Source organism: Penicillium chermesinum, assembly GCF_028974085.1.
Source record: "Penicillium chermesinum strain IBT 19713 chromosome Unknown utg000007l:1.0-2695246.0:1.0-2697696.0, whole genome shotgun sequence".
In the NCBI taxonomy this organism is placed as follows: domain Eukaryota; kingdom Fungi; phylum Ascomycota; class Eurotiomycetes; order Eurotiales; family Aspergillaceae; genus Penicillium; species Penicillium chermesinum.
This window is the reverse complement of record NW_026695317.1, coordinates 1,255,560-1,281,226: the sequence shown is the minus strand read 5'-3', so window position 1 is coordinate 1,281,226 and position 25,667 is coordinate 1,255,560. Positions and strand designations below refer to the sequence as shown.

The window sequence follows — 25,667 nt, the reverse complement described above, 5'->3', positions numbered from 1 at the left end:
GCCCCCAAGACGAGGATAGAGTGTGAATCCATGGGATCAAGAAGACCAGATCAGAGATATGTAAATGATAATTGAAACATGATATTAGCCCTGGTCACCGAAGACGCAAGACTTTATTTGTACATTGTTATATAAGTAATTGTCTGCGAGGCCTTCTATATTGGACATTCATTATCACATTAGTCAGTTGGGAAGAAAAGCCTAGCTGCAGCCAATCATTTGGACTCAGGAGGGTTCTTACTTGCTAATGGGTTTCTTACTTCAGACAAGCAGGGCAGCGAGCCAAGGTTGATTGATAAGTCGGATTCCGAAAGGCGCGAGAACCGGATAAAGTGGCATGGAATTTTCGCTAGAATAGAGACAGTTGGCTGATATGAGGTTGTATACAGATTTTGGCGCGACTAGGCTGATATTCGAATAGTCATTCACCCGACAACCAGATCCTCGCTCTCGAATGATCTAAAGAGAAATGTTCTTCTATAGGGGAACCTGCGAAGTCATGAGTGTGGGTCCAGCCCAGGATTTCATCGAAATGAACGACCAGGTTTAGAATACTTAAGTACAGAGGCTATTTATACAGATAGAGCAGGCAGAGGATATGATCCAGATATTAAAACATGGCTAAGGACGACTCGGGTATTTCTTAGTTCTTGAAAATGACCGGGTCCCCGATTAAGAAGAAGTCACTTGAGAGATACCCATTAGCATCCATCCTGAGCTCGAGTGGACGTTTCCCATTTTCTCGGTCAACCCTAAGGATAATAAAGTCTTCCTGCAAAGCCAATTGCTTGAGAGCTTGTAGCCAGCTTCCCACGCCTCGGTTCATCGCACGAATGGGAGCCATCATGAGACTGGGAGGTTTCTGCTCTGTGGAAGCCGCGATGGGGGTTCTGACGTTCTCGCCAACGACCCGGCGTCGTTCCTCTGATACCACTAATTTTTTTGATATGGCCACTTTGCGCGGTGAGACTTCAAACTCGCGCGGTCGGCTGAATGGCCTCGTACCCTGCACAGTGAAGCGGAGTAGTGTCTGCGAGCCATTTTGTACGGCAGCGACACTCTTCACCAGGTTTCCTGCCCTCGTTAGCCATGCCGCACCCATGGCACTTGTGACAACGCAGATGCCTCCATGGGTATAAAGAATCCAGTTCTCCACTTCCATCAATGGGTCCACGAAATTGATGTATGAGTGGTAGGCAGCGTATCCGAAAGCAGATGCTGCCACAGCGAACGCGTTAAAGCGGTAGAGTGTATGCGAGGGACCACGATATAGAACCAAGTCACCGTATGCTGCGACCTTCCGAACCAGTTGTCCGTACTTTGGACCACCTTGAGCGGTCCTACTCGGTTGAGCATTAGAGCTTGGATTCGGTGGAGGCGCACGAGTTCTACAACCAGGCTTCGATGCGTAAGAGCGCCATGACGAAGAGAAACCACTATGAGTGCCTGACTTCGTGGAAGAATTGGCGCATCTTTGCCATAGCATTCGTAGGATTGGGGAGCGTGAAGCCATGGTTGCGTGTCTGGTGATGGGTGTCGAAGCCTGGGTAGTAGTTAGTGATCGTCTCGAACATATCTGATCCACAAAACAGCGGGACTTCAAGCGATTCCGATTGAACCGTTGCAAAAGAGGGAAAAACAGTCCAAGACTCACCCAGATTGCGGAGCTATTCGCCGTTCTCCTCGGAAAGCGTCAAGTCGAAAACAGCGGATTGCGGCAGAAAAATATTCCCGTCCCGGCCGCCGGTGAAAGCTCCCAACGCCCTCAGCAGCTCGTTCCTTTACTCTCAGCAACCCCGTATATTCGATCCAGAAATATTCGTGAGGTTTGCGGCGGTGGACTGTCTCCATCGCTTCCGGACCAACTGATTAGCTGCTCCCGCCGCATAGCCTGCGCACCCTCGCCCAGGATCTGCAGCACACCACCCGTCTACGATATACCACAAGCACACCCGTTCACAATGGTTGCCAGGATCCATTTGAACCAGGCCACGGCCGTCTTCGCCCGGCGCCAGCCTCGCACCCTGTCCAGCTTCTCCAAGCGTGAGTCTCCCTAATCCCACTCCTCCATGCCAACTGCAGGTACCTCCGAACGGCGAGCTGCCCTTTATCAGATCAAATGGATCTATACAAACTCCGTCCCAATCCGAACTCAGTCCATACCCAGCCCGAACGCAAACTCATTGATTGACTACAGGCTTTCAATCCTCCTCTGCTCCCACCACCCAAAACCCCGCCTACCCGCTCTACCCCTCCGTCGCCCAACTCCTACACCAGAAGAATATCCCCGAGTCGGAAGTATCAAAGATCCCTGCCTCCGGCCCCAAAGGTCGCCTGTTGAAGGGTGATGTGCTCGCATACCTGGGCCAGATCGCCACCGATTACCCCTCAACACAAGCTGCGAAGCTCGCCAAGCTCGCACACCTCGACCTGAGCAACATCAAGCTCGCGGCGCCGCCCGCGCCCGCGCCCGCGCCAGTTGAAGAGGTCAAGGCGCCCAAGCCCGTCCGAACTACCTCAATCGCGATCTCGATCTCGCTGGCCGCTGTACTGTCTGCGCAGCGGAAGCTGCAGGAGAGCCTGGGTGTGACGGTGCCCTTGTCGCGGTTCCTCGCAGTGGCGACGGATTTGGCGAATGATGATCTGCCGCGGTCAAAGGACGAGGTTTCTACGCCCGATGAGCTGTTTGAGGAGATTCTGGGCGCGGAGCCTTTCACTACTTCGCGTGGGGATTACATCCCGGAGTTGAATGCGTACGAGGCTACTCCAGCGTCGTTCCGTTCTCAGCCTGTTAAGGAGGATATTATTGATATCCTGACCGCGAAGCCCGGCAAGAAGAGGGTTGCTTCGGTGCCTTTTGAAGAGGATGTTTCGGGTGGTGCTTCGAATGTGTTCAGCTTGACTGTGCCAGTCGGTCAGGAGCTGCGGGCTAAGGAATTCCTTGAGCGGCTGAAGACTCTTCTGCAGGTTGAACCTGCGCGGCTTGTGGTCTAGGTCATGGCTTTATAAATCTCCTCATGTCTTGTTTTCGGAGCTTCTTGTCCTGCTTTCCTATGTCATTCCCCTTGCGTTTAGAGACAAGCTCTTGTATTCAGTGTAGCATAGATAATCGGATACAGCCTGACTGGCTTTTTGATACTGCAATTACGTGTTGATAGGTTGAGAGATCCAATTGAACTGTTCCACGACTCAGGCCTAAAGACTCCATGATATCATCCTGAAATAACCCCGTGCCGGACCATGGTATGTGGATTCACAAAGACAAAGGCAAATGGAAACGAAACAGGGCAAATTGGAAAAATTCGTAACGTCGTGAAAAGGTGAAAGCACTGCTATGAGAAGTCCCCTGTCCATACGAACGCAACGCCAGACCGGCGACCTTGAAACACCATAAGCGCCACCGCTTGAACCTTGGCGTGACTGACCGCCGAGAACGCCAGTGATGTGTGTCCCGTGGTCGCAAAGAAACAAAACTGTAGAGTCAAAAGGGCTGAGAGAAAAGAAACGGAGAGAAAACCAACAACATTAACTAGCCCGAGTCATCCGCTAGCCGAAGAAGATGGATGAAACGTGGCATAAGAATATCTGTGTTCGAATATTGTCCTTTTGAAAACACTGGACGGATTGTGGAAAGTTGTAAAATGTTGTAGATGTCGTATCGATGCGAAATGTGGTGAGGAATTCCTTCAAACCATGCGAAGACCATCCTCCCGAAAATGACAGCCCATGATCCGAAACTCCATTTATGCAGGCAAAGAGATGCAGGGAGAAAAAAAAAAGAGCCACTCAACGAATGGTGCCCCACTCGGCAAGCTTGCTATTTTCGCGGCGAGAGTCCCTGGCTCCTCGTTTATCGAAGATTTTCCAGAACCGAAGTGTCTCATCGCCGGCCCCCGTGACAACGGTCTGACCATCGGGGCTCATGGCCAAGTAGAGAACACGGAAGGTATGACCTGTCAAGGATACAACTTGTTCCATGCGAGGGTATTTCCAGATAACAATTTGGTTCTGGCTGTATCCATGAGTACTAATGATCTCGTCTGAGTTCTTTGACCAGGAGAGGTTGCAGACTTGGCTGCCGGTGTCAACCTCTTTGATCAACGAGCCAGTCGACGTGTTCCAGAATTTGATCGTGCGATCAGCTGTACCTCCTCCGGAAGCAAGCAGGTGGTGTTGATGAGGGGACCAAGCAATAGCCTTCACGGCGGCGGTGTGATCACTGAAGCGGTAAAGAGGAGTCTCATTGAGTTTGTCCCAGACCATCAACTTGTTGTCGTTACCACCGGAAGCCAGCTGACCATCCTCTGTATTCCACTTCAAGCCACAAACCTCCTGCTTGTGACCCGCAAGCTTACGAAGATACTGGTCAGGGGAGCGAACATCACGGTGATAGATGAGGCGATCACGGGATCCAGATGTCAAGATGTGGTCATTCCATGCTAATGCACCGACACGGTTGGTATGACCAATCATAGTTCGCAGTCTTCGGCAATGCTCAGCATCCCATATCTGTACAAGGCCTTTGCCCGTGCCAATGGCAAGGTGAGTACCCTGAATCAACATGTCAGCATAAAGGGATCGGGTATTCGAGGACTGGCTATCCTACTCGTTGAATCCAGCTGACACTGGTAACCGTGTCATCCTTGAGATCACATAGCTTAGTAACATGGCCGGATTGAGAGTTCCACATGTAGACCGAGTTCGCAAGACCAACTCCGAGGACATTGCTGCTGCCCCAGTCGACCAGGTTGAGATAGAAATCGTCCTGCAGGTCTGGCGCATCCAGAACTTTGTAAGGCACTTTATTAACGTAGCGGGGTTGCTTGCGAGGGGTTTCGAGGATCCGCTGGCTATCGTATCGAATTGGAGACAGACTGTACAATTCCGAACGAACGTTTAAGTTCGGGCCGTGTGTCCGCGGCGTCTTGTTTGGCGTTGGATTGGCGGATCGACTAGGTCCATAGTTGAAAAGATTTTTATGAGGGGTTGAGGGAGTGATGCTGGCGGGAGGGAGATTGACGATGTTAGAGGGCGGGGTGTGAGATCGGGTCTTATCGTTAATGCCACGAGGAAAGCCAAGCAATGGGTCGGGTGAGGTAGTGTTTAGATCTGCCTGGGGCACAGTGTCTCCGAATAGTTCACTGCGGAGAACACGAGAGAAGGTCCGATTGGCCTCCTCAGCTGCAAAGGGAACAATGTCAGTGACCTTTCACCTCGTCCACGCACGGTGGCGCTTCCTTACTTTTCTGGAAATGAAGCTCCGAGTGAGGAGCCCGCCTCTTAGATCTCGAAGGGGTCGAGGGGCAGCCATCTTCATGGAGGAGACTGTAAGTTGCTTGGAGATCTTGTCCCTCGCGATTTGGAATGAAGCTGCAAGGTGAGCTAGTTATGCTCCAAGTGGGACCAGGCGGGGCGGAACTTCACTTACCGATCGCCGTACAGCCGCGGTCTCTTTCGGACAGGGCTTGTAATAGGCGTCCTCTCACGCCGGCGTCCGGATTCCTCATAGTCGTTCAGCGCTTTCGCGAGCGCGTGGGCATCTACCGGTTCTGATCCTTCCTGGGCTGGGCGATGCCTCGAATTATCCGGGTAATAGATTGTTTTCTTGGCGGGCATGCTCGGTGGCGTCTTTGATCCGGGCGGAGAGACAATGTTGGCTGCTCTTGTCCGTCGGATTTTTGAGGGCGAAGCCGGGACCTCTACACCTGGCTCTGCATCCTGAGATCGGTCCCCCATGTTGGCGGCTGATCCTCAGGGCCAGATACAGGTAATGCAGGATGGAGGCAGTAGATGTGATAGCGCATGCAATATGAATAACGGACAAAGAGCGAAGAGGTGCAGGGCGTTGGATTCACAGCTGATGATGGAGAATAAGGTGTGCTGGGAGGGGGTGTCTTGTTGTGATGAGAGGTTGTCGGGGTTTCCAGCCACCGGGATGGGCGCTAAGGCAGAGGAGCAGGGAAATCCCAACTTTCGCACCCCCAATAAAGCCTGGGATTGTAAATGGAAAAAGAGGAATGAAAGAAACACAAAGAGAATGGCATTCAAAGGACGAAAAGACCAAACATCACCAGTTGGAAGGGAGAGCCATCCCTCTCTGTGGTCACGCGTCGGGAGCCCTAAGCCTAATCGGGTAAAGCTCCTGCCCTCTATGGTGTTCTTGCGACTCGATAGCCTTACAGGAGTAGAGACCCTGGAACGTTCTCCATTGTTGCTCTAGACTTTTGCTATCATATCTCTACCCAGATCTGATGTGTTTCATTCCCATCCACGTTCACCTAGGATTCGAGTCTGGTCGGAAGGGGCTATGCATGAAGCATAAAGCCCATGTGGAAGATCCATTTCTGTTCCAGACTGGTTTACTGTACATCGTCTATGGCCTAAATCGATTGTCTTGTTATGAAATGCAGCAAAATGCAGGGTGGGGAGACCAATGAAACGCGACGCTGGGGCTGCTGGCATTGCGCGTGGAAACGCGTCCAACACGCGCGAGCTCGGTCCAGCAACTCCCGCCAATCACTCCAGCCCCCCCCGGAGAATAAAGTAGACAGCTACTGGACGGCCGCTAGTAGTCGAGCGGGTGCCCTGTGCTTTTCAACGGGATCTTGTAACTGCCATCTTGTCGTAGTCTGCTGGACCCATAAACGCTTATCTGGCGGGAGTGCCCACCGCCAACCGAAAACCCTGCCTAAAGTGACACGGGGCTCCTCACTATGCGCCCTTCAAGTATCTCTATGTTTTCCTCTCTAGGCCGTAGCTTGTTTTCTCGATCATCATCCACCATGGCCCAAGTTTCAAAGCAGCCTGCTCAGGACTTCCTGGACTTCGTCAACGCTTCCCCAACCCGTATGGCTCCCCTGTAAACCCCCCCGGGTCCTCAGCCCTAGAGCTAACCGTCTCTAGCTTTCCATGCCGTCCAGTCCGCCAAGGATCTTCTGGCAAAAGCTGGGTTCCAGGAAATCAAGGTATCCATAGCCCCACTCAGATCATGGGAGGAACAAGTACTCATATCCTCATAGGAGAAAGATTCCTGGGCATCGACCTGCAAGCCTGGCGGTCGCTACTACCTGACCCGCAACACTACCACTCTTATCGCCTTTGCGATCGGAAAGCAATGGACGGTAGGGGTTTCTTGTCATCATATATTGATTCTTTTGTACTGACGGTCTAGCCTGGCAATTCCATTGCCATGATCGGTGCCCACACTGACTCCCCCCGTCCTGCGTGTCAAGCCAGTTAGCAAGAAGCAGGGTGAAGGCTTCATCCAAGTTGGCGTGGAGACTTATGGCGGTGGTATTTGGCACACTTGTACGGAACTCCAAACCTTGATCTATCGCCTCAAGCCATGAGCTGACTGATATAGGGTTCGATCGTGACCTTGGTGTGGCTGGCCGAGTAATGACCCGCTCCAGCGATGGATCCATTGTTCAGAAATTGGTTAAGGTTGACCGTCCAAGTATGTTGCTTCTTCCTCCCCATTACAGATTCTCTGCTGACTTCCCCAGTCCTTCGCATCCCTACCCTGGCCATCCACTTGGACCGCCAGGAGAACTTCTCCTTCAACAAGGAAACCCAGCTTTTCCCAATCGCTGGCCTGGCCGCTGCTGAACTTAACAAGACAGCTGAACCTGCCCCAGCCAAGGAGGATGAATTTGCCCCGTTGAAGTCACCTTCTGAGCGCCACCACTCTCAATTTGTTGAGCTTATTGCGACTGAGGCCGGCGTCAAGCCAGAGGACGTTCTGGACTTCGAATTGATACTTTTCGATACCCAAAAATCCGCCCTGGGTGGTCTCAATGATGAGTTCATTTTCTCTCCCCGCTTGGACAACCTGAACAGTACCTACTGTGCGACCGAGGCCCTCGCACAGTCCTCGGCGAGTGAGCAGGACCTAGAGAACGAGTCAGCCATTCGCCTTATTGCTCTCTTTGACCACGAGGAGATTGGCAGCCGCACCGCTCAGGGCGCGGACTCTAACATCCTCCCCTCCATTATTCGCCGTCTCTCCGTCCTTCCCTCATCCAAGTCATCGTCGGAGGACGTGTCAACTGCTTACGAGCAGACCCTCTCCACCTCCTTCCTCGTATCTGCTGACATGGCGCACTCTGTCAACCCCAACTATGCTGCCAAGTATGAGTCGGACCACAAGCCCGAGATGAACAAGGGTACCGTTATTAAGATCAATGCCAACGCTCGCTACGCCACAAACTCCCCGGGTATCGTTCTTCTCCAGGAGATCGCCCGCAAGGCCGGCCAAGAGCAAGGGCGACCATCCCCTTGCAGCTATTCGTTGTACGCAATGATTCTAGCTGTGGTAGCACCATCGGCCCTATGCTCTCTGCAGCCTTGGGTGCCCGCACTCTAGACCTGGGCAACCCTCAATTGAGTATGCACAGTATCCGTGAGACTGGCGGTACCTATGATGTTGACCATGCCATCCGACTGTTCAACGGCTTCTTCAAGCACTACTCTGAGCTGGCCCCCAAGATCTTTGTGGACTAAGAAATTACCATGCGGAAAAGCCGTGTAGGTGCAGCAAATGCATTCGATATGACGGACCTCCATTATTTCCACAATACCAGCACTTCTTGACGAGGCACCCAATCATATTATATACGTAGACAGGTACTCGTACTAGTCCGGACAAACTTTAGCGTACGTTCGAATACCAAACATCGGCATAGCAAGGCTCTGGTTGTCAGAACAACATGAACTCGATAAGCTTTTCCTTCTCCAGCAGCTAAGCATCTACATATTCTGGGGAACTAAATGATGCTGAGAAAATTTGCGAGCAACTGGTAACTTGAGAGCTTCTTTCAAATGAAAGTCCAGCACGTTCGAGTTAGGATGAAAAACGTATGACCCTACAAAGGGCACATTAGGGAGGCGTCCGGCCTCCATATCCGTAGAAATGGTTCAACAAGCACCTGCGATTCATGCGATCTGCACTGGACTTTAGCTAGCGATCTAAAAGCCACACAACCCCGTATAGACGTCTGCCTAACGCACCGAATGAATCAGCCTGACCCTATTGCCCTTGTCGACCAATTCGGGCGCTGGTATATTTCGATGCAAGAGCTCAGCGAAAATGTTCTCTCCATATGACTACATATGCTAGATTAGTTCTTTTTCAGCTTGCCCAGGCAGGAAACGCTAACGCCGAACTATGACAGCGGCTATTCTAGGCACGTGGGGCGGCTCCGGGATAAGCCCGCATCTGCTTCAGCCAACGTCGGATTTCATACATCATCCCAAACAGGAGGATTGCTGGAAGGCATCCTTGTCCCCATGACCCTCTATGGCGGACATCGATGCATTTCGCGATGCGAGCACATCGTTGACGTCCTTGGTATTTCGTTTAACGATGCGTCCGAGACTCCTGGGTCCGCTCAGGACCGCAGTCGCGTGAGGAAAGCGCAGTTTGCTGCCAAGGTAGCTTTCATCGACAAATTACTGCGCGACCTGGACATTCTGGTTTACTGCGAGCTATCCGCACTGTATTACATGGAGTACGTCTGTGTCCGTTGCACCTGGAAGCCTTGGGCGAGCTGAGGAACGTCATCCCACAAGCCGCCGCGACAGGGCACAATTGCACCGAACACCGCAGCATAGCTAACAACGCTTCTCTATAGCTGCTCGATAATTTTGTTTGCATTGCGCGCCGTGGTGGAACTGATCTTTTTTTACTCCCAAAGCTTCTCCCTTCGACCCGACCCGAAACCAACCTTTCGTGGGCGCCATCCTAGCCAGCAACCTCTTTTGCATGATCTTTCACGCCTTTTTCATTCGCCCTGAAGCTGGAGAAGCGACTCGAGGGTATCTCCATGGTGGGCTGTTTATCGACTTTATCGGGCAAAAGCCCGTGCCCGTATTCCGGCTCCTCACATTCGACCTGCTCATCTTACTCGTCGATTTCCTGATGCTGGGCCTCATAATCGAGCGTGTAAAGACAACCGCCACAAACCTAAGTACATCGACGAATTCTGCACCGACCCAATCCTCCAACTCCGATACAAACACACCTAATGACGAAACACAACAAGACCACGATGCAGAAGAGCGCGGCGTCGTCCGTGGCCCCGCCGAGACAGGAACCGTAGAACCCTCACATGAGCCCTCCACTTCACCTCCGCTTGCAGAGATCGACGACGGCCTCCAAGAAGAACGAACAACCCTCCTCGCCGAGCCAGGTGACAGCTCGGCCAGCCGGGGAAGGCACCCGCTCGACTCTTTCGCGTCGGGGCGGGCCATCATCCTGGAAATGGGACTATTCACAACCATCCGCGACCAGTGGCTCTATACCACGCAGTCCCGCCGGCCCTCAGGTTACGTTCCCTCGCCCGAGGCAGCGACATTGCTCCGACAGCGATTCGGGCTCCAGGTCGGTTCTGACGGGCGGATAACGCGCGTGAACTCCTGATGGACCACGCCAATGTATTCTAGTTTATCCAAGGAAAATCTACATTGCCAGGCTCTACGTTGCATAAGTCGGTGCTGGCAGCCGACGCGCTCAACCCCTGTCCACGGAACTCCCAAGAAAACGCATATAGAACGTAAATGCAAGCGCCCATGAAGCCGGTCATGATATTAATACAAGTAGAATGGTTCAGGTCCAAGCCATGGCCCAACCCGTCGCACTTACTCAGACTTCTCCGCTTCCTGCTTAACCCGGTGGTCCAGAATCTCATCAATAATCCCGATCTCTTTCGCCTCTTCCGCGCTCATGAAATAGTCCCGCTCCATCAGCTTCTCGATGTCCTCCAGCGTCATCTTCTTCGGCCCGTTCAGATGCCGCAGGTAGATATTGTTTAGTTGCGCGCGCACGCGCAGGATCTCTTTCGCGTGAATCGCAATGTCGGTCGCTTGTCCGAAGTACCCGCCCGACGGCTGGTGCACCATGATGGAGGAATGAGGGAGGCAGAAACGCTTGCTGGCTGTGCCGCCGGCGAGGAGAGAGCCCATGGAGGCGGCTTGACCGACGCAGATGGTGCTTACTGGGGCGGAGATGTAGGTCATTGTGTCGTAGATTGCGAGGCCTGAGAACGTTAGATTGTTCCGATGTGTGAGGGTAGGAGAGAGGTTGTTACCCGCTGTTACGGAGCCGCCGGGGGAGTTGATGTAGAGGCTTATGGGCTTCTTGGGATTGTCGGCTTCGAGGAAGAGGAGCTGGGCGACGATGGAGGCGGACATGGTTTCGTTGACTTCGCCATTGAGGCAGATGATTCGTTCCTGTTCTTCGTCAGTCTTTGTGGAAGCCACATAGGTATTCGAGGGTATACCTTGAGTAATCGGGAAAAGATGTCGTCTGTTGCGTGCCGGGGGAGCGGCCTTGGGTTAGTTGAATGCTGATTGTATATGGTTGGCAGGGATCGCGCAACGTACAAGTATGCCAGCCACCGCCCTAAAAATCAAGTTAGCTCGCGCATGATCTAGGATCACAGTAGGAGAGAGCGCTGGCTTACCACTGTCTCTGTTACAAATGGCGTTGGAGTCCAACCCCGCGGAGGGCTATAATTCAACGCAGGGCTGAAGCTGGAGAAGGCTCGCGGAAAGCCACTGCGGCCAAGCGCAGAGGCCGTGGCGGACGGGACAGTCTGCCCAAGTCGCAGAGAGCGGGCAATTGTGGCGCGCATCCTCTAAAGTGTTGGAGATGGGGTTGTTGAAAGGAGCAGAGACGACGGAGCTGTCGAGTTTATCGTAATCGTCCGATCGGCGCTAAGATACGGAGCTGCCACACCCGGGCTCATGTGGATTGATGAGAAGACCAAAGATCATACCCGGCCACGGATAAGAGAATATCTTTGCCCTAATTTTATGTGCTGAAATCGTCCACCGGGTTAAGACTGACTAATTGTCTAGTTTCATTGCCCATCCCAAATTCAAGCTCCCGGTAGTCCTCCGCAAATCCCAGCTTCTGATTGGCGGGCACGGGTTTCTGGGGAAAAAACTACCGCGTGCCTCCTCCATCTCATCATCCAAGATGCAGTGCACATCCCAAGCGTCGCTGGCAGCATGGCGCCTACGCATGTTCCGCCAGCTCCTAGACAGCTCCCCGCGACCACAAATACGGCCAATCTCGCATACCGCAGAACATAATCCTCAAGATCAATCCGCGCCGCGACCCGAAGCTGATACAACTACCTCCGGTCGCCCATCCCAACGTCTCCCCAGTCCCCTCTCATCACCCATCCTCGAACGCCGCATCTCAAAATACGCAAGAAGGCCGCGACAACAGACGACTATGGCCGCCTCCAATACAACCCGTGGGCGCAGGCTCTGGCTTCAGACACGCGCGCATGTGTCCTGACAGGTGCGCGGATGCCGCGCTCATTAATGGGGAAATGGGGCATGGTGCGGAAACCCGATACAGATAAGCTGTACATGCTCCCAGTGGAGCTACTGATGGATTCTCTGGGATGGCGGCCGTCGAAGAACACGAAAAAGGCACGACGGAACCAGGACGCAAACAAAGAAGCAGCTACGAGCGAGGAGAACGTCTCAGACTTGCAATCCGATTCGGCGTTAGATCGGAGACGCTTTTTTGACCAGCCGATGACTCTTTATATGGCGTATCTCAAGAATCCCATCCGTCGCCTGTCGGAAAAGGTAGAGTTATCGGCCAACGCTAAGAAATCGCCCATTGCGAGACTTTTATCCTTTCGCTGGCGATCGCCTCACGGCCCATTCACTCCGCGCGATGTAGAAAGGCTCACGTGGAGTAAAGATATGCCTTCGTTGCTGGCTCGACAGATGGGAAGTGACATTGTCAAGAAGCTTACGAGTGCTGTCCAGAGGCTTGGAACGACAGAACCCACTGCTGACATTTGGAGGGCGGTTAATATGCAGCACTATTCAGATGCCGCTTTATCAAGCGCATTAGAGTGTCTTGAACCTGTTCAACAGATGGAGTGTGGCGTTGTCCTTGTTCTTGATGGCCCTAAATCTTCTGATGCTGAACCCTTGGCTGACCTGACCATGTTGCCCCAGGTGCGGAAAAGGGTGCCCGTATTCGACCTAGCGCAGCTTCTATCAGAGTCTGACTTGGCGAGTCTCAGACAAGCAGACCCGTGGTTTCAGAAGCCTGCTCTGTTCTATAAGCCCAATACCGCCTCGGGTGTTGATTTGGTCATATCTTTGTGGAAATTCCAGCGGTATATCGCGGGATAATATGACAAGCTGTGCTTGTATTGGAGGTCCAGCGAAAAGATCTTCATGGGTCGAGTATGTCACCCTCTGTATTTTTAGCACCATCGGGAGTTGGAACTCCGGATTGGTCTTTTCATGTACAATCCTTCATGTGGCCACATGCCAACAATTGAATCTTCATTCAACTTGACTATTGTGCTACGTTACAGGGGCGGTGATGAGCTACCAAGGCCGCGTCTTTGAAGCCTCCTGGGCCACCATATTGGGGAATCATCTCATAGTATTCAGTTAACTCTAGTTTCGTAACCCCCCGGGCCCTTGCCATTGAGCCTCGGGAGGTCTTGGGGTATGTCTCAGAGTGTGTTTTGTCAATGTCAGGATGTACCAGCTGTCGAAAACCAAGCATGTCAGCACGAGAAACCCTGCGCAAAATCGTAATTTCGATGATGACTAGACCTGGACGGAGCCTTTGCTTCACAACTTTAGCAGTCTGCATTGAGATTGGCCTGAGGCTGCTTATATGAAACACAAAGTGTGCTGATTTTCTTGCAACCACTTCCGTGGTACCCTTTTTGACCTAGAGATCTTAGGAACTAAAGACACCACGCATGCTGTTCACCATGTAGAGATCGGTCATGATTAATATTGGCTGAACATAGAGCCAGGTGGACCGTGACATGAAACTTACGAGAATATTAGCCAAAAATTCGAACCTGAGCTAAGGAATACTTGACTTCTGTTTCAAAGGATTGTGTAAAGCGCCATGCCCCAATTCTCCTACTATTGGTAACAGCTTCTGCACAGAAAATACCACTCAGTCATGAACCATTCTCAGTTAGCAATAGCGGAGTTTTGAAAATTATGTAGACTGGTTTGGAGAGTACCGCAAGATAAGAGACGTGATGCTTTTAAATGTATCTGAGTACCAGCTCAGCCTCACTCTTGTACCGGAGACAACGGAAACCCCGTGACTGGCCTTGATATAGAATGTTTCAGGGAGATATCAGGGTTCATGTCGCTGTCGAGATTTGAGTATGGAGGGACTTCTGTCTTCATTCTGATAAAAAGTCTATAAAAGAAGTCTGCCCTTCGTTGTGGGAAAAAACATCGGTAATTCTAACATCATCCTTGCCTGCCCTCATCCAATCACTCAAACGTCTTGCGACTTGATCTATACCGACGTACTAGTCAAAATGAAGCTTACTTCTTTGTTCGCCCTCGTTGGCCTTCTGAGCACTGCTCTTGCTGTTCCGTGTCTTCGTCAGGATCTGGTATGTGAATATTCCGATGAATACTCTGGTTCATACTCACCATTATGTATAGATATCTTGAAACGTGCGGAAGAGACCGAGCATACTACGGACACTCCTCAGAGCGCCCAAAACAGCCAGGGTGATCAAAAAGCGAACCAAGAGGATCATGATGGTCGCGATGGCAAATGGGTCCGCTGGCCATTTGGATGGCGCTGGGAATGGAATCACCCCCGTGGCCGCCACGGTCCCAGCGACTGGCTTGATGAGGATTTTTGGCGTTAATAGCTAAGCACTGGCGATAGCTCTGGGCTTTTGATGATCACAGTATGGGCATTGAGTGGTGGGAGTAGCGGATGATATCATTCCAAGGTCCAGAGAGAATGAAGTACTTTACCTTTCGGGGGTAAGATCCGCAGTACTTTTTCCAACAGTCTGATTCCTCGAGTCTTCTTCGTAGGCGATACTATACTACAGGAGCTTCCATCTACTGCGACTTTGTTCGAAGGCACAAATATGCGTGAACGTAGCCACAGCCAAGTTGTTCCCGGCCATAAGAAATAGCCCAGGTTTACTTCGAATCCAAGTCCACCCGCGCGGGCGAGAAGTTCCGCTCTTCGAAGCGGAGAATATACAAGACCAAGATCGGTGGTCGCCGCGACTCCGCCACTTATCAAAGCCCCCCCGCACCCGATAAGCATTTTTGTCCAAAGGACCCGGACAGCTTTCTTTTGCCCGTATATAATCCAACCAGATGAATATACAATGACTACCGAGTCCTCGCTCCCCGCACACCTGGACCCAGCCACATACCCTCGCACCCAGCACGATAAGGCGCAAAACATCCACCTCACCCTCACATACGACCCGCTCGACGCAAACACATACCTCGCGCAAACCTCCTCGCCAGCTGCCGGTGCCAACGTCCTTTTCCCTAGGGACCACAAGAGATACCTTCGAGGGACGCTCTGTCTCACAATTGAGCTATACGTGCTATCCGCCGCTGGCCTTGAAGACGTTGGCGGCGATCGCGGACGCAGCTGTCAAGACGCATGATTTGAAAGGCGTGAGCATTGCGCACCGTTTGGGGGTTGTTCCGATTGGAGAGGCTTCGATCGCTATTGCTGTGAGTGCGGGCCACCGTGGAGCCGCTTGGAGGGCGGGGAGGAGGTCTTGGAGGCCTGCAAGGAGAAAGCGGAGATATGGAAGAGAGAGGAATTTATGGATGGGGGGATGGAGTGGAGGGCGAATGCGGATCGGGATGCGGAGGGGAAGCTCGTCCGTGAAAGTGAATCTTGAGGTCGACTCTGGCTGGAGTTGGTGAATGGGGGGGAGGGCCAGCTCTGGGCTTATATTGTCCTTTGCTGTTTGGGCGTTGGGAACTGGGTTTTGCAAAGGCCTTCTACTACTAGTAACAGCAACATACGAGTGAATCCATAGCGGTCGCTGGATATGTATATATAATAACCGGTAGTCAGATAGCGTCAGACCGTGATTCTTGATTCTGAGTATCATTTGGACAACATTGTACGAATCTTCTACTGACGTTGGACCATTCTCCTGTCTTCACTTTTGCTGATCAATGCTAGTAGCGTTTTATCATGTAAGTAGGTGCTGTGTAGGCACAAAGTCATCCGGGTTTCTGGTCGTCTCAACCCACCCTAGCTCAGGAAAGAATTTTCGATATACTCGGGCTTGTAGAGCTTTAGATGCCCCCTCTCAGAGAGAAAATTATTGACGTTCCTCTATGAAGCGAAGTTGGTGGGGTTTAGCCTCAAGATATGGGCTATTTTCATTCAAGGGAGCAGGCTAGATGGCAAGCTCACGCGTAGAAGAGCTTAGCGGCATTGTACCAAACTAAGTCTAGAGAAGCTGTCCGCAGTCAGAGATCTACGAAAGGTAGCTAGCTTGCAGGTCATGACTACAAAGAACAACCCATTATGCAGTCGAGAGAAGGGCGATGCAGCATAATGTGAACAAAAAGAGCAACTGAACACATGTTATCCTAAACTGAACACGATACAGACAATCGAAATTTCTAAATATTATCACGATTACAAGAATCCTCTTCTCCATACTCGAGTCATTGACCCAAGGCATGATGAAAAAGAAAGGTTCCACAAGGTGGAGGGTGCCAAAGAATACGCCTGTCAGAGACCCGAAGGCCGCTGAACAGATTGTTCCGCCGCAATGTGCAATGCAGGGCCCAAGCTGTGGTGAGCCGCCTTGATGATCGCAGCCACCCAAACAAGGTAAGTATGAAGAAGAAAAAGAAAGGAACAAGGGGAGGATGCGCATATATTTATACTTGGGCGGACAGGAACCAGTAGCGCTAGCGTTAAGCGAGTCAAGCGAGTCGGAATACTCCGTACACGGTGCCGTTACCACTGCAATACCAAACTTTCATTGCTCGCTTAATGAGCACTACTTTTCTTACTGTATGTTAGGAACCTACCGTATAAATACTCAATGCCTGTGATTTAGCTAGTTCAGAGATATATATATTTTTATTTGATTACCATACATTGCAACCTTTTGCCTCATAACGCTCCAATAGTTATGAGCCCGGTCTGTCGGCGAATTCTGCTAGTTTAAAGGTATTTTCGTAACAAATTTGGTTCCCTAAACTACTTAGCTCTAGCCATGACGGATTCAATACCTGGTCAATAAAGGTACCAATATCCCATTAACCTACTACGTTTATTGATATTCTTTCAGCACCTACCTGAATCCTCAGAGCCGGTCAATAGATCGACAGTCTCAGAGAACCGATTCAGGCATGCGGAGATGGTCTTTTCTCATTAGCAACTGGTTAACTGGTCAATAGCCCGACAGTCTCGGACTAGAGACTCAGAAATGCTCAGATAGTCCTTTCCACCAGCGCCCCAATCCCAAGTTTCTATTTCCCTCAATGCTTCTCCGACTCTGTTTTGGTAATCTTCTTCGTTCTCATCATCGTCGCATTCCCCATCCTTCGTATTCAGCGGCTTTTCACGTAAAATGTAAAAGCATATAAAAGACAGTAGATCATCTTTTACTCGAAGTCTGAAAATATCGTCAAGCGGGTGGTTGAGGAGATGACGGAGCAAAGACACCATGTATTTGTTGGGTTTGGGCGTCAAGATCTTGAGCGTGCGGTCGAAGGTGGATGTGACTTTGCAGGTGTCCTGAAGCTCAAGGCCGACAAATGACAGCGGGTAGAGATATACCGGACACCTCCCACCCAACGTGTGGATAGTGCAAGCTCGATCCCATTCTCCGTAGTGAGCAACAGCTTCTGTGGATAGGGACACAGGAGGGAAACCTTGGTCTGATAGAATTTCTGACGCAAGCGAGAGCAGTTCATCGGGGACTGCCCACTCCACGCGCTGGAATTCAAGACATTAGAAATGCCCAACGAGTCGACTGGTCAATGCCACAAAAGCTCTTTGATGCTTACCAGAAGGAGTACAGGGTCTCCGTAGCGCCACTGTATCTGCTCCCCATACTCCACGACGGGGATATTCTTCTCAGCCAGAGCTTTCGCAGCTACGCTCACGATGGGCGCATGATGCTGTCTCGGCAGTGTCTCTTCCTGGGGTGGCGATGCCTCTTCTTTGCTTAATGATGTTTCTTCCTGGTGAGGTAGTGATATCTCGTCCTGCGGTAGTGATGTCTCGTTCTGCGATGGTGATGTATCCTCCTGCGCTGTTGGGGTCTCTTCCTGGGGCGGTGGGATCAGTTCCTGTAGCGGTAGTGCCATCTTTCAACCCCCAAAATCGATGGACTCGAAATGAGAAGACTTAAAAAGTTTGGCATTCGTGGTGAGATACGGAAATTGGGTCATCGCGAAGTGTGCCGATCTGCGTACGTCATTCAATCATCAATCTAATCCCATGACTTAGTCAGGTCACCCAAGGTAACTAAGTAACTTAAGTTAACTAACTAACTAACTAACTTAACTATGGAGTAACGTAACCCACAAGCCAGCCGTGAACATAAGCGAACGGTGAATTCCACCCGAGGACGCATTCCCCCGCATACCCATCTTCAACTACCCACTAACAGAAACTTGCAATACCCTGGTTTTGATCTGCCGGCTAGGTGGAACGGAGCAAACCGATGCTGCACCATATTCGGCAACGTGGCAATCCTCCCTTCCTGACAGGAAACACTTCCAAGCCCTTGCGTTGTTTCTTGGTATTGACCCCATGCCCAGATCTCAGGGCCAAACCTGTAAACTTGCTGAAGAAAGTTATACCGTGGCCTTGCATTTCACTTCGTTGAGCTTTTCCACCACGGGTGGAAATGAAAGAGTGCTCTCTATGATGTTTTGGTTCTCGTAAAAGCCAATGGCAGAGACACAGACTCGCTTGTTCTTTTTTAGCGTTAGTGGCTGGCTAAAAGCAGTCGAGCTAGTGTTAGAAGACAGCACTTACCAATTGGCCATCCAAATGCCATGATTCCGCTTGGTAATTGGGCTTGTCCGGCGTCAGCTCAATATTGGTCAGCTTCAGAACAACCTGGAGAGGTCTATCGGTGAACTTCTTGCGCAGATTGACCGTCGGTTCGAAGAAATCATCAGATCCCCGTGGAAGAAAGTCTACAGGCTCAAGGAGCCTGACCGGTTGTGCAGCCTTCCATTCTTCGTAAATATTACCGAGACCAGGGCTTGATGCGAATTTTGGCAGCTCGTCATATTCAACCCGATTGTTTGAAATTATATGAAACCCCGGAGGTGGTATGATGCTTTATTCCATTGAGGAAGGAAATGTGTGGATATTGTTGATGTATGACTGAGTTCAGCATTCGAATTCAGTCGTCAGTTCGACATCAAATGGGAACCAGTGATACTCGGTACTGAGTGAGTGTGTTTGCTGGTTGTCCCACATACCGTCATGGATATCCTCAAACTCGGTATTCAACGTGGAGATGCTGGTGAAATCCTCATTCTCCTGTGTGATCGGCATTAATACACATTCGCTTAATCTGCCGAGACAATCTTCAAGGCCGATCAATTGATCAGATAGGACATGAGCTCTGCCATAGACAACCGGGAACATGAAACTGTCTACTAGGTTGAAGACGTTGTCCGTTCCTGGCTAGTCCTTTTCCATGCCTTGCTTAAACCCCGGCATTTGAAACCGAAAGTGGGCGCATTGCGACATTCTCTAGTATGGGCGGTCCTTAAGTATGAGAAGCGTCCAGGTTTCAAAGCCTCATGTAGAGAGGTCAAGTGGGCTTATATCCATTGGGAAGCTGGGGGCCTGTTAATGGGCCCAGGGCCCCTTTCGGGCGTCAGGCTGGACGGTTCTGACTCAGTATTGCATGCACCCCCGAGGTCGGAACTGCCAAAGGATTCCTCTACTGATAGGTTTGCCTACCTACTTTGCCGGTCCATGATATAGTGCGACTCAGACTCTTGCCCATGATTTTCTAGATGCGGAAACATTTCATGTTCAAGGAGAGCTTTCATTGTGTTTTGGTACATGGAAGAGCAGGATATTTCGGGAAATAGAGTATTGTACATTTTGTCAGGATCGACCCTTACTCGGTCTTGAGTGGCCGACCTTCTCGCTTCCAATCGTTAATGTGCTCCAGAATCACCTTAGAGGCTGACTCGGGGGTATCCTGTCGGCCAATGCACTCCACGAAGTCATTATCAGGGTCTATCACAATGATTAGTTTCGCATTCGAGATATAGTCAGACAGCGCAACTCTTACCCATCAGATAGAAGTAGATACTGTGGTCAACAAGGTAATCCTCGCCAGGCTTAACGTCCCTGGGCGTACTGAAGTACACCCGGTACTGCTTGCAGACATGCTTCACCTGCTCGTAGGTACCAGTCAAACCAACAATATCCGGATGGAACTCCTTCAGATACTCCCGAAGAACCTGAGGAGTGTCACGGGCAGGGTCACAGGTAATGAACACGGGGAGGAACAGCTTGTCGTCCTTGGTAGCTTCCTTGACTTTGTCAATGATCTCGGCCATCTTGTCTAGCTCGTCGGGGCAAATATCAGGGCAGTGAGTGAAACCGAAGTAGACCTGCACGGTAGGAAAGAAAAGAGCATTAGCACATACATCGGTATCGCAGTCCGCGTGATATACCGAAACTCACAAAGGCGTATTTCCCCTTCAGATCTTCAGCCGTGAACTCCTTCCCATCCGTGTCCTTCAGCACGAATGGCCCGCCCACCTTCGGCCGCCCAACACCCTTGCTCATCTCCGCGATCCGCTTCCGCTCGAGGCGCGCCTTTTCAACCCGGAAGTAAAGCATCATGCCTGCGCCAGTCAGGATGAAGAGCGCCGCCGCCTTCCAGGAGAACGGGCCGGTCGAGTTGCGCTGGCGTAGTTGACCCATGGTCTTGGCACGCGCTCGGAAGGCGGTTGTAGAGAATTGATTGCGAATGAAGGACACCGGGGCGTTCTGGCAGCGAGGACGCTGCGCCTGGGCGTAGCTTCGGCATTGCATGGTAGAGCGCAGGATCGGGATGGTTCGTGATGAGGGAATAGCTTCGACGGCGGCCAGCTGCCTGGTGGCTCGGCCGAGCAGGCCGGAGGCCATCTTGAGGGATGGCGACATTTGGGATTGAGAGGACGTTGCTGATCGGAGAAAGTGAAGAGTTCCGTGTCGGATTGCTGAACAATCTCCAGATCAACGCCCGATTAGGTTTAGCGTTAGCCTGAGGCATCGGGAAAGTATCAACTTTCAAGGTGACTTTCGTCCCTATTTTTAACTAAGTGCAACCCTACTGACTAACTATAGACGGCGCTTTCTTATTGATTTAAATCTTCAGGTAAATTGGATGCGCGGAAATGAGGAATTATAAGCCTGACAAAAAATATTAAATTGAAAAAGCATTGGTCTAGCGCGGGAAAGAGTAGTTCGCTCTTGAGAAACAGGATATCAAAACAGGACCGATGAAATAATCAAAGGAAGAATTAGCCTGTAGTGAGCGAAGGAAACTTGTACATGTACTTGTTGTCCTCCGTGTTGACCAGGTAATCAACAATCCATTTCCCAGTATCCTCGCGCGAGATAAAGTATCCAATCTCTTTTGACTCAAATCCATTCTTAGGGTCTTCGACACCAACGCGAACCATCTTGGTAGTGGCACCAGACGTAAGGAGAGCGGGACGGACGAAGGTCCATGGCAGCCCGCTCTCCATGAAGTTGCGCTCCATGACCTCCTTGTCAGCATGGGGCGCTTTGAGCAACCAAGCATAAACAGGGTAAAGAGCGAGCGGGAAGTCGCGGCCATGCTTGGACATGCCAGTGGTGCTGCAGGCAATGATGTAGGGGTTACCGGCCAAACCTTCGCTGCGGAGCTTCTTAATGGCAGTAACCAAGCTGGCCGAGCCCTTCTCGCAGACGTCGGGGTCCTCAAGTGTCAGCTTAGCAGTTGGTCGGCTGCCAATGGTGGTAATGACAATGTCGACTAGCTGGGTACCGGAGTCATCGGCTGTGATGCACTGGGAGACAGTATCGATGTCGTGAGCATTTCCCTTGACAATCTTGAGGTTGGGCTGCGAGCCCGCAGGGAACATTTCCTCGAACTTGGACGGCATCCGAGCCAATGCAATGCATTTGTGGCCAGTGGCGATGCAGTGCTTCAGGGCGGAAAGGCCAACACCGGAGCTAGCGCCTAGGAAAGCGATAGTCTTGGGAGAACCCATTGCGACGTAGTTCCGACGGATGAAGTGATTGTTGAGTTGGAATGTGCCTTTTCTAATCTGGATGTCTGCCTGCTTGATTGGATTCCCTGTGTAGAGCATTTAGGGACAGAGGCAACTGGGATCTTTTATAATGCATCTTGAGATATAGGTTGGACGCGATGGCGCACCGAGTGCCCCCCAATCCCACGCGATATCCGCGATTTAACCTCTCGAGGCAGTGGACCTCGCTCTTTTTCTCGCGTCCAATAAGATGTCATGATGATCTGGGGCCACCACCATTCCCGATTCAGCGGGGCCGCTTATCCTCAACTGTCGCGACCGAAGATGAGGAAGCGCAAGAATGAGCAAAGCTGAGCACGGCCATCGTGGACTATGAAAAGTCTCAAGAGAGTATAGCCCGTTTTCTGAAGATCAAGAGATCAAGATGTCGCTGATCCCTGCGACAGGGGAAGCCTCAGTGCCAACTCCAAGCGTCGCGCCCTCGGACACTTCGGTGTCAGGCGCCGAAAAAAGCGCGAGGGCAGACAATAAAAGCAACACTCCAACCACGTGCGCGCAAGCGCCGAAGCGGCGCAGCTGTGTGATATGTCGTAGTCGGAAGGTTCGGTGCGATAAGTTGTCTCTTGTTCCAATTGTCGTCGCGCAAATATCGCCTGCATCTATCCATCTGGCGATCGTCCGCCGAGATGGGCCCGGCGCCTTGAACGGCCGGTGACCGGCGATGTCATGGATAGGCTTCATCATCTTGAGAGTCTTGTCAAAGATCTCACGGGAAAACTCGAGCAAGCTCACGCAGCAGCTAAATCGCCCCCTGCAGCCTCACCCAATTCCCCAGGTAGCTCCACCCACGATCATGAAACCGCCTACCGGCCGAACTCATCCCCAAGACCTCCTGGTGTCCAAAAACAGTTTGGCAGACTTGTGATTCAAGACTCGAACCAAAGCCGATATGTTGGGAGTGGCTTCTGGTCCTGGGTCAACGACGAGGTACGGAAAAATAGTCAATCACAGCAAAGAGTTAAACTAACGTCCCACACCAGCTCGGAGAACTAAAAACACAGACAGGCAACATCGCTGCTGGCGATTCGAATACATCCGATGATGAGGATGAGTCCTCTTACAGAACTCCATCGACACAAGAGCTCGGTCGGTCGCCATCGGAACGGCATGCATTCATGTTTCGACACAACTTGAACTCGGCCATGCCAGATCTTCGCGAATTCCACCCTTTACCCTCACAGATCCCTTTCCTTTTAGAGGTATATGCAGAGAATGTGAATATTATGGCAAGAACCCTGCATATGCCTACAGTCAGCAAAATGATCCGCGATCTGCGCGGTGACATGACAAAGTTGACCCCGGCCAATGAAGCCCTTTTGTTTGCTATTTATTATGCCGCCGTCACCTCGATGGAAGAGGCAGACGTCACAATGAACTTTGGGTCAACAAAGGCAGAATTGAACCTCAAGTACCGTGTTGGCCTAGAGCAGGCGTTGGCCAAAGCGGATTTTCTCAGTGTACCCGATCTAGCTCTGGTTCAAGCCTTTGCGATCTTTCTCCTCCTTCTACGCCGCCATGACAGTCCAAGATTTGTCTGGATGATGACTGGAATTGCGATTCGTATGGCAATAGCTCTTGGTTTGCATCGCGATGGATCTCACTTTCCCCATCTAACGCCATACGAGATCGAGATACGACGACGGGCCTGGTACACCTTGATCGTTATAGATGTGAGAGCATCTGAGGATCAAGGATCAGATTTCGGTATCGCTGTTGGCAGTTTTGACACAAAATTACCATTGAACATCAACGATGCGGACTTCGGGCCAGATACGAAAGAGCCAATTCAAGACGTTGACGGTCTGACTGAAATGTCTTTGCCTAGGGTCACTCTTCAGACTTCCTTGATTTCAAAACAGATGGTGGCAAGTTCTGGAACGATCAGTGTCGAAGAACAGATTAATTACGTGGAGGAAATGTACCGTGTTCTTGAAAGCAACTATCTCATCTACTTTACGGAGCCGGACCGCGACTCTAACGTGCTGTACTGGGCCTCCATCGCAATTATACGGATTGTGATGGCCAAGATGACTTTACTTGTCTTTTTACCTGTCCTCTTCTCTAAAGGCGATCACCTCCCTGACGAGACCCGGGACAAGCTGCTGATTGCGGCCATCGAAGTCGCAGAATATAATCATGCTCTCAACTCCTCCTCGGAATGCCGGCAATGGCGATGGATTTTCCAGACATACACTCACTGGCATTCAATCGTCTTTATCCTCATTGAGGTAGCCCGGAGGCAATGGTCACCCATTGCCGAGAGGGCATGGGCTGCATTGCATAGCGTTCATCTCATTCCGCCTCAATCCCACATGAACAAGAACCTGCGCATGTGGCTCCCTCTGCGGAAGTTAAAAGCGAAGGCAGCAAAGCATCGCGATGCGGAGATTTCTCGTTTGAAAAGTGATCCCCAAGCTACCCGACAGCTTGAAATAGAGGACAGGGGCAGATTGCAGCCCTCGAGCCCGGGACCATTTCCTGCTGGGTCTGATTCTACCGAGTTGTTTTTCGACAAATGGCGGCAGCTGATAAGCCCCCCCGAAACATTCCGTCAGGGACTTACACCATGCCAACCTTTCGGTCGCATCGTCGCGCCCCGCTAATACTAATTTCAACTATCAGCCAGGCGCGCCCTTTGATCCTATGAGTGGTGATATCCAAGATGGCACAGCTGCTCCTGGCTTTGAAACATCCATAAACCCTGCATTGGCAGGGGGCCACACCATTCAAGCAGGCCAGATGGCAGCTTCAGCTTTGCCGTCAGACCAGTTTGATCAGCTCACTGACTCCGATATTACTCCGTGGCTTTGGTCAGAAGAAACATTTGGCAACCCTGCAATGGAATCCCTCGACATTAACATGGATCTCGATAGCAGTGATGTGGATTGGTACAATTGGGTTGAGTCTGCAAAGACCATGGAAAGTGACATTTTACCAAAAGGGTCTGGATCGCATGGATAGCATGCATGATTATGAACCAGTAGCTAAAATCTTATGTCCAGAGATATTCTCTCCTCACCTACCCCATCAAATACTGATGTATATTCATAGTTACATATCCTACATCACCAACCCTTATTGGATCATACTAAAATTCAAAATACTGAATAATCAGGTTTATATACAAAGTTATCATACTTAATATTTTATATAATAATCTTGGTTTGTATATAATCTATCCATCCTTCCTCCTATACTCAATATTAACATATCAATCTTCGTCTAGTCTAACATATCCTATATAGTATTAATATACTCTTTAAACTAAGCCCGGTCCTCTTCAGATCTTTCTATCTATACAATATCTTTAAATATATAAAAAAAATTTAATATTATAGTCGTTTCCAGATCAGTTTAATAGGATTAAGACCAGGCGAGTATACCAGCCAATCTTCATCATATATCCCGTGCTCTTTAAACCAAACATGCATATCTTTCGCTATATAGATCTTTTTTAATCTTGCTAGAATATCATTCCATATTGATAGCGATCGATGTCATGGGGGAGGTGTAGGAGAAAGAATAAAAATGTGGGTGGTTATTAGGGTGAT

At 50.8% G+C, this 25,667-nt stretch overlaps 15 protein-coding genes across 15 annotated transcripts; 7 read left to right on the top strand and 8 right to left on the bottom strand.

Annotated features, from left to right (window-relative positions):
- Positions 1 to 643: 643 nt before the first annotated feature.
- On the bottom strand, positions 644 to 1,513 carry N7468_009194 (uncharacterized protein; the record flags this gene model as incomplete). The annotated part of the gene is made up of 1 exon (XM_058478490.1): positions 644 to 1,513. The coding sequence occupies one exon, from the start codon at positions 1,511 to 1,513 to the stop codon at positions 644 to 646; it is 870 nt and encodes a 289-aa protein (XP_058326820.1).
- Positions 1,514 to 1,961: 448 nt separating this feature from the next.
- pdx1 (uncharacterized protein) lies at positions 1,962 to 2,994 on the top strand (the record flags this gene model as incomplete). Its single annotated transcript, XM_058478489.1, has 2 exons — positions 1,962 to 2,043; positions 2,198 to 2,994. The coding sequence occupies 2 exons, from the start codon at positions 1,962 to 1,964 to the stop codon at positions 2,992 to 2,994; spliced, it is 879 nt and encodes a 292-aa protein (XP_058326819.1).
- Positions 2,995 to 3,786: 792 nt separating this feature from the next.
- On the bottom strand, positions 3,787 to 5,736 carry N7468_009192 (WD40 repeat domain-containing protein; the record flags this gene model as incomplete). The annotated part of the gene is made up of 4 exons (XM_058478488.1): positions 3,787 to 4,551; positions 4,607 to 5,181; positions 5,243 to 5,370; positions 5,429 to 5,736. The coding sequence occupies 4 exons, from the start codon at positions 5,734 to 5,736 to the stop codon at positions 3,787 to 3,789; spliced, it is 1,776 nt and encodes a 591-aa protein (XP_058326818.1).
- A 1,046-nt stretch (positions 5,737 to 6,782) lies between these two features.
- Positions 6,783 to 8,502, top strand: N7468_009191 (M18 family aminopeptidase; the record flags this gene model as incomplete). The annotated part of the gene is made up of 8 exons (XM_058478487.1): positions 6,783 to 6,846; positions 6,904 to 6,965; positions 7,020 to 7,121; positions 7,172 to 7,196; positions 7,237 to 7,308; positions 7,364 to 7,456; positions 7,506 to 8,292; positions 8,319 to 8,502. 8 exons carry the CDS (start codon positions 6,783 to 6,785, stop codon positions 8,500 to 8,502), a joined length of 1,389 nt encoding a protein of 462 aa, XP_058326817.1.
- Positions 8,503 to 9,012: 510 nt separating this feature from the next.
- On the top strand, positions 9,013 to 10,420 carry N7468_009190 (DSC4 family protein; the record flags this gene model as incomplete). The annotated part of the gene is made up of 3 exons (XM_058478486.1): positions 9,013 to 9,059; positions 9,186 to 9,517; positions 9,696 to 10,420. The coding sequence occupies 3 exons, from the start codon at positions 9,013 to 9,015 to the stop codon at positions 10,418 to 10,420; spliced, it is 1,104 nt and encodes a 367-aa protein (XP_058326816.1).
- A 218-nt stretch (positions 10,421 to 10,638) lies between these two features.
- On the bottom strand, positions 10,639 to 11,633 carry N7468_009189 (ATP-dependent Clp protease proteolytic subunit; the record flags this gene model as incomplete). The annotated part of the gene is made up of 3 exons (XM_058478485.1): positions 10,639 to 11,279; positions 11,383 to 11,401; positions 11,463 to 11,633. The coding sequence occupies 3 exons, from the start codon at positions 11,631 to 11,633 to the stop codon at positions 10,639 to 10,641; spliced, it is 831 nt and encodes a 276-aa protein (XP_058326815.1).
- Positions 11,634 to 12,012: 379 nt separating this feature from the next.
- Positions 12,013 to 13,167, top strand: N7468_009188 (uncharacterized protein; the record flags this gene model as incomplete). Its single annotated transcript, XM_058478484.1, has 2 exons — positions 12,013 to 12,027; positions 12,172 to 13,167. 2 exons carry the CDS (start codon positions 12,013 to 12,015, stop codon positions 13,165 to 13,167), a joined length of 1,011 nt encoding a protein of 336 aa, XP_058326814.1.
- Positions 13,168 to 14,339: 1,172 nt separating this feature from the next.
- On the top strand, positions 14,340 to 14,681 carry N7468_009187 (uncharacterized protein; the record flags this gene model as incomplete). Its single annotated transcript, XM_058478483.1, has 1 exon — positions 14,340 to 14,681. The coding sequence occupies one exon, from the start codon at positions 14,340 to 14,342 to the stop codon at positions 14,679 to 14,681; it is 342 nt and encodes a 113-aa protein (XP_058326813.1).
- A 480-nt stretch (positions 14,682 to 15,161) lies between these two features.
- Positions 15,162 to 15,452, top strand: N7468_009186 (Molybdopterin synthase catalytic subunit; the record flags this gene model as incomplete). Its single annotated transcript, XM_058478482.1, has 1 exon — positions 15,162 to 15,452. One exon carries the CDS (start codon positions 15,162 to 15,164, stop codon positions 15,450 to 15,452), a length of 291 nt encoding a protein of 96 aa, XP_058326812.1.
- Positions 15,453 to 17,197: 1,745 nt separating this feature from the next.
- On the bottom strand, positions 17,198 to 18,138 carry N7468_009185 (uncharacterized protein; the record flags this gene model as incomplete). Its single annotated transcript, XM_058478481.1, has 2 exons — positions 17,198 to 17,764; positions 17,836 to 18,138. 2 exons carry the CDS (start codon positions 18,136 to 18,138, stop codon positions 17,198 to 17,200), a joined length of 870 nt encoding a protein of 289 aa, XP_058326811.1.
- A 492-nt stretch (positions 18,139 to 18,630) lies between these two features.
- N7468_009184 (uncharacterized protein) lies at positions 18,631 to 19,345 on the bottom strand (the record flags this gene model as incomplete). The annotated part of the gene is made up of 3 exons (XM_058478480.1): positions 18,631 to 18,753; positions 18,815 to 19,020; positions 19,270 to 19,345. 3 exons carry the CDS (start codon positions 19,343 to 19,345, stop codon positions 18,631 to 18,633), a joined length of 405 nt encoding a protein of 134 aa, XP_058326810.1.
- Positions 19,346 to 19,922: 577 nt separating this feature from the next.
- N7468_009183 (SCO family protein) lies at positions 19,923 to 20,962 on the bottom strand (the record flags this gene model as incomplete). Its single annotated transcript, XM_058478479.1, has 3 exons — positions 19,923 to 20,044; positions 20,100 to 20,424; positions 20,498 to 20,962. The coding sequence occupies 3 exons, from the start codon at positions 20,960 to 20,962 to the stop codon at positions 19,923 to 19,925; spliced, it is 912 nt and encodes a 303-aa protein (XP_058326809.1).
- Positions 20,963 to 21,321: 359 nt separating this feature from the next.
- N7468_009182 (uncharacterized protein) lies at positions 21,322 to 22,056 on the bottom strand (the record flags this gene model as incomplete). The annotated part of the gene is made up of 1 exon (XM_058478478.1): positions 21,322 to 22,056. The coding sequence occupies one exon, from the start codon at positions 22,054 to 22,056 to the stop codon at positions 21,322 to 21,324; it is 735 nt and encodes a 244-aa protein (XP_058326808.1).
- A 411-nt stretch (positions 22,057 to 22,467) lies between these two features.
- On the bottom strand, positions 22,468 to 22,800 carry N7468_009181 (uncharacterized protein; the record flags this gene model as incomplete). Its single annotated transcript, XM_058478477.1, has 1 exon — positions 22,468 to 22,800. The coding sequence occupies one exon, from the start codon at positions 22,798 to 22,800 to the stop codon at positions 22,468 to 22,470; it is 333 nt and encodes a 110-aa protein (XP_058326807.1).
- On the top strand, positions 22,783 to 25,077 carry N7468_009180 (fungal specific transcription factor domain-containing protein; the record flags this gene model as incomplete). The annotated part of the gene is made up of 3 exons (XM_058478476.1): positions 22,783 to 23,043; positions 23,097 to 24,696; positions 24,743 to 25,077. 3 exons carry the CDS (start codon positions 22,783 to 22,785, stop codon positions 25,075 to 25,077), a joined length of 2,196 nt encoding a protein of 731 aa, XP_058326806.1.
- Between the last annotated feature and the right edge of the window lie 590 nt (positions 25,078 to 25,667).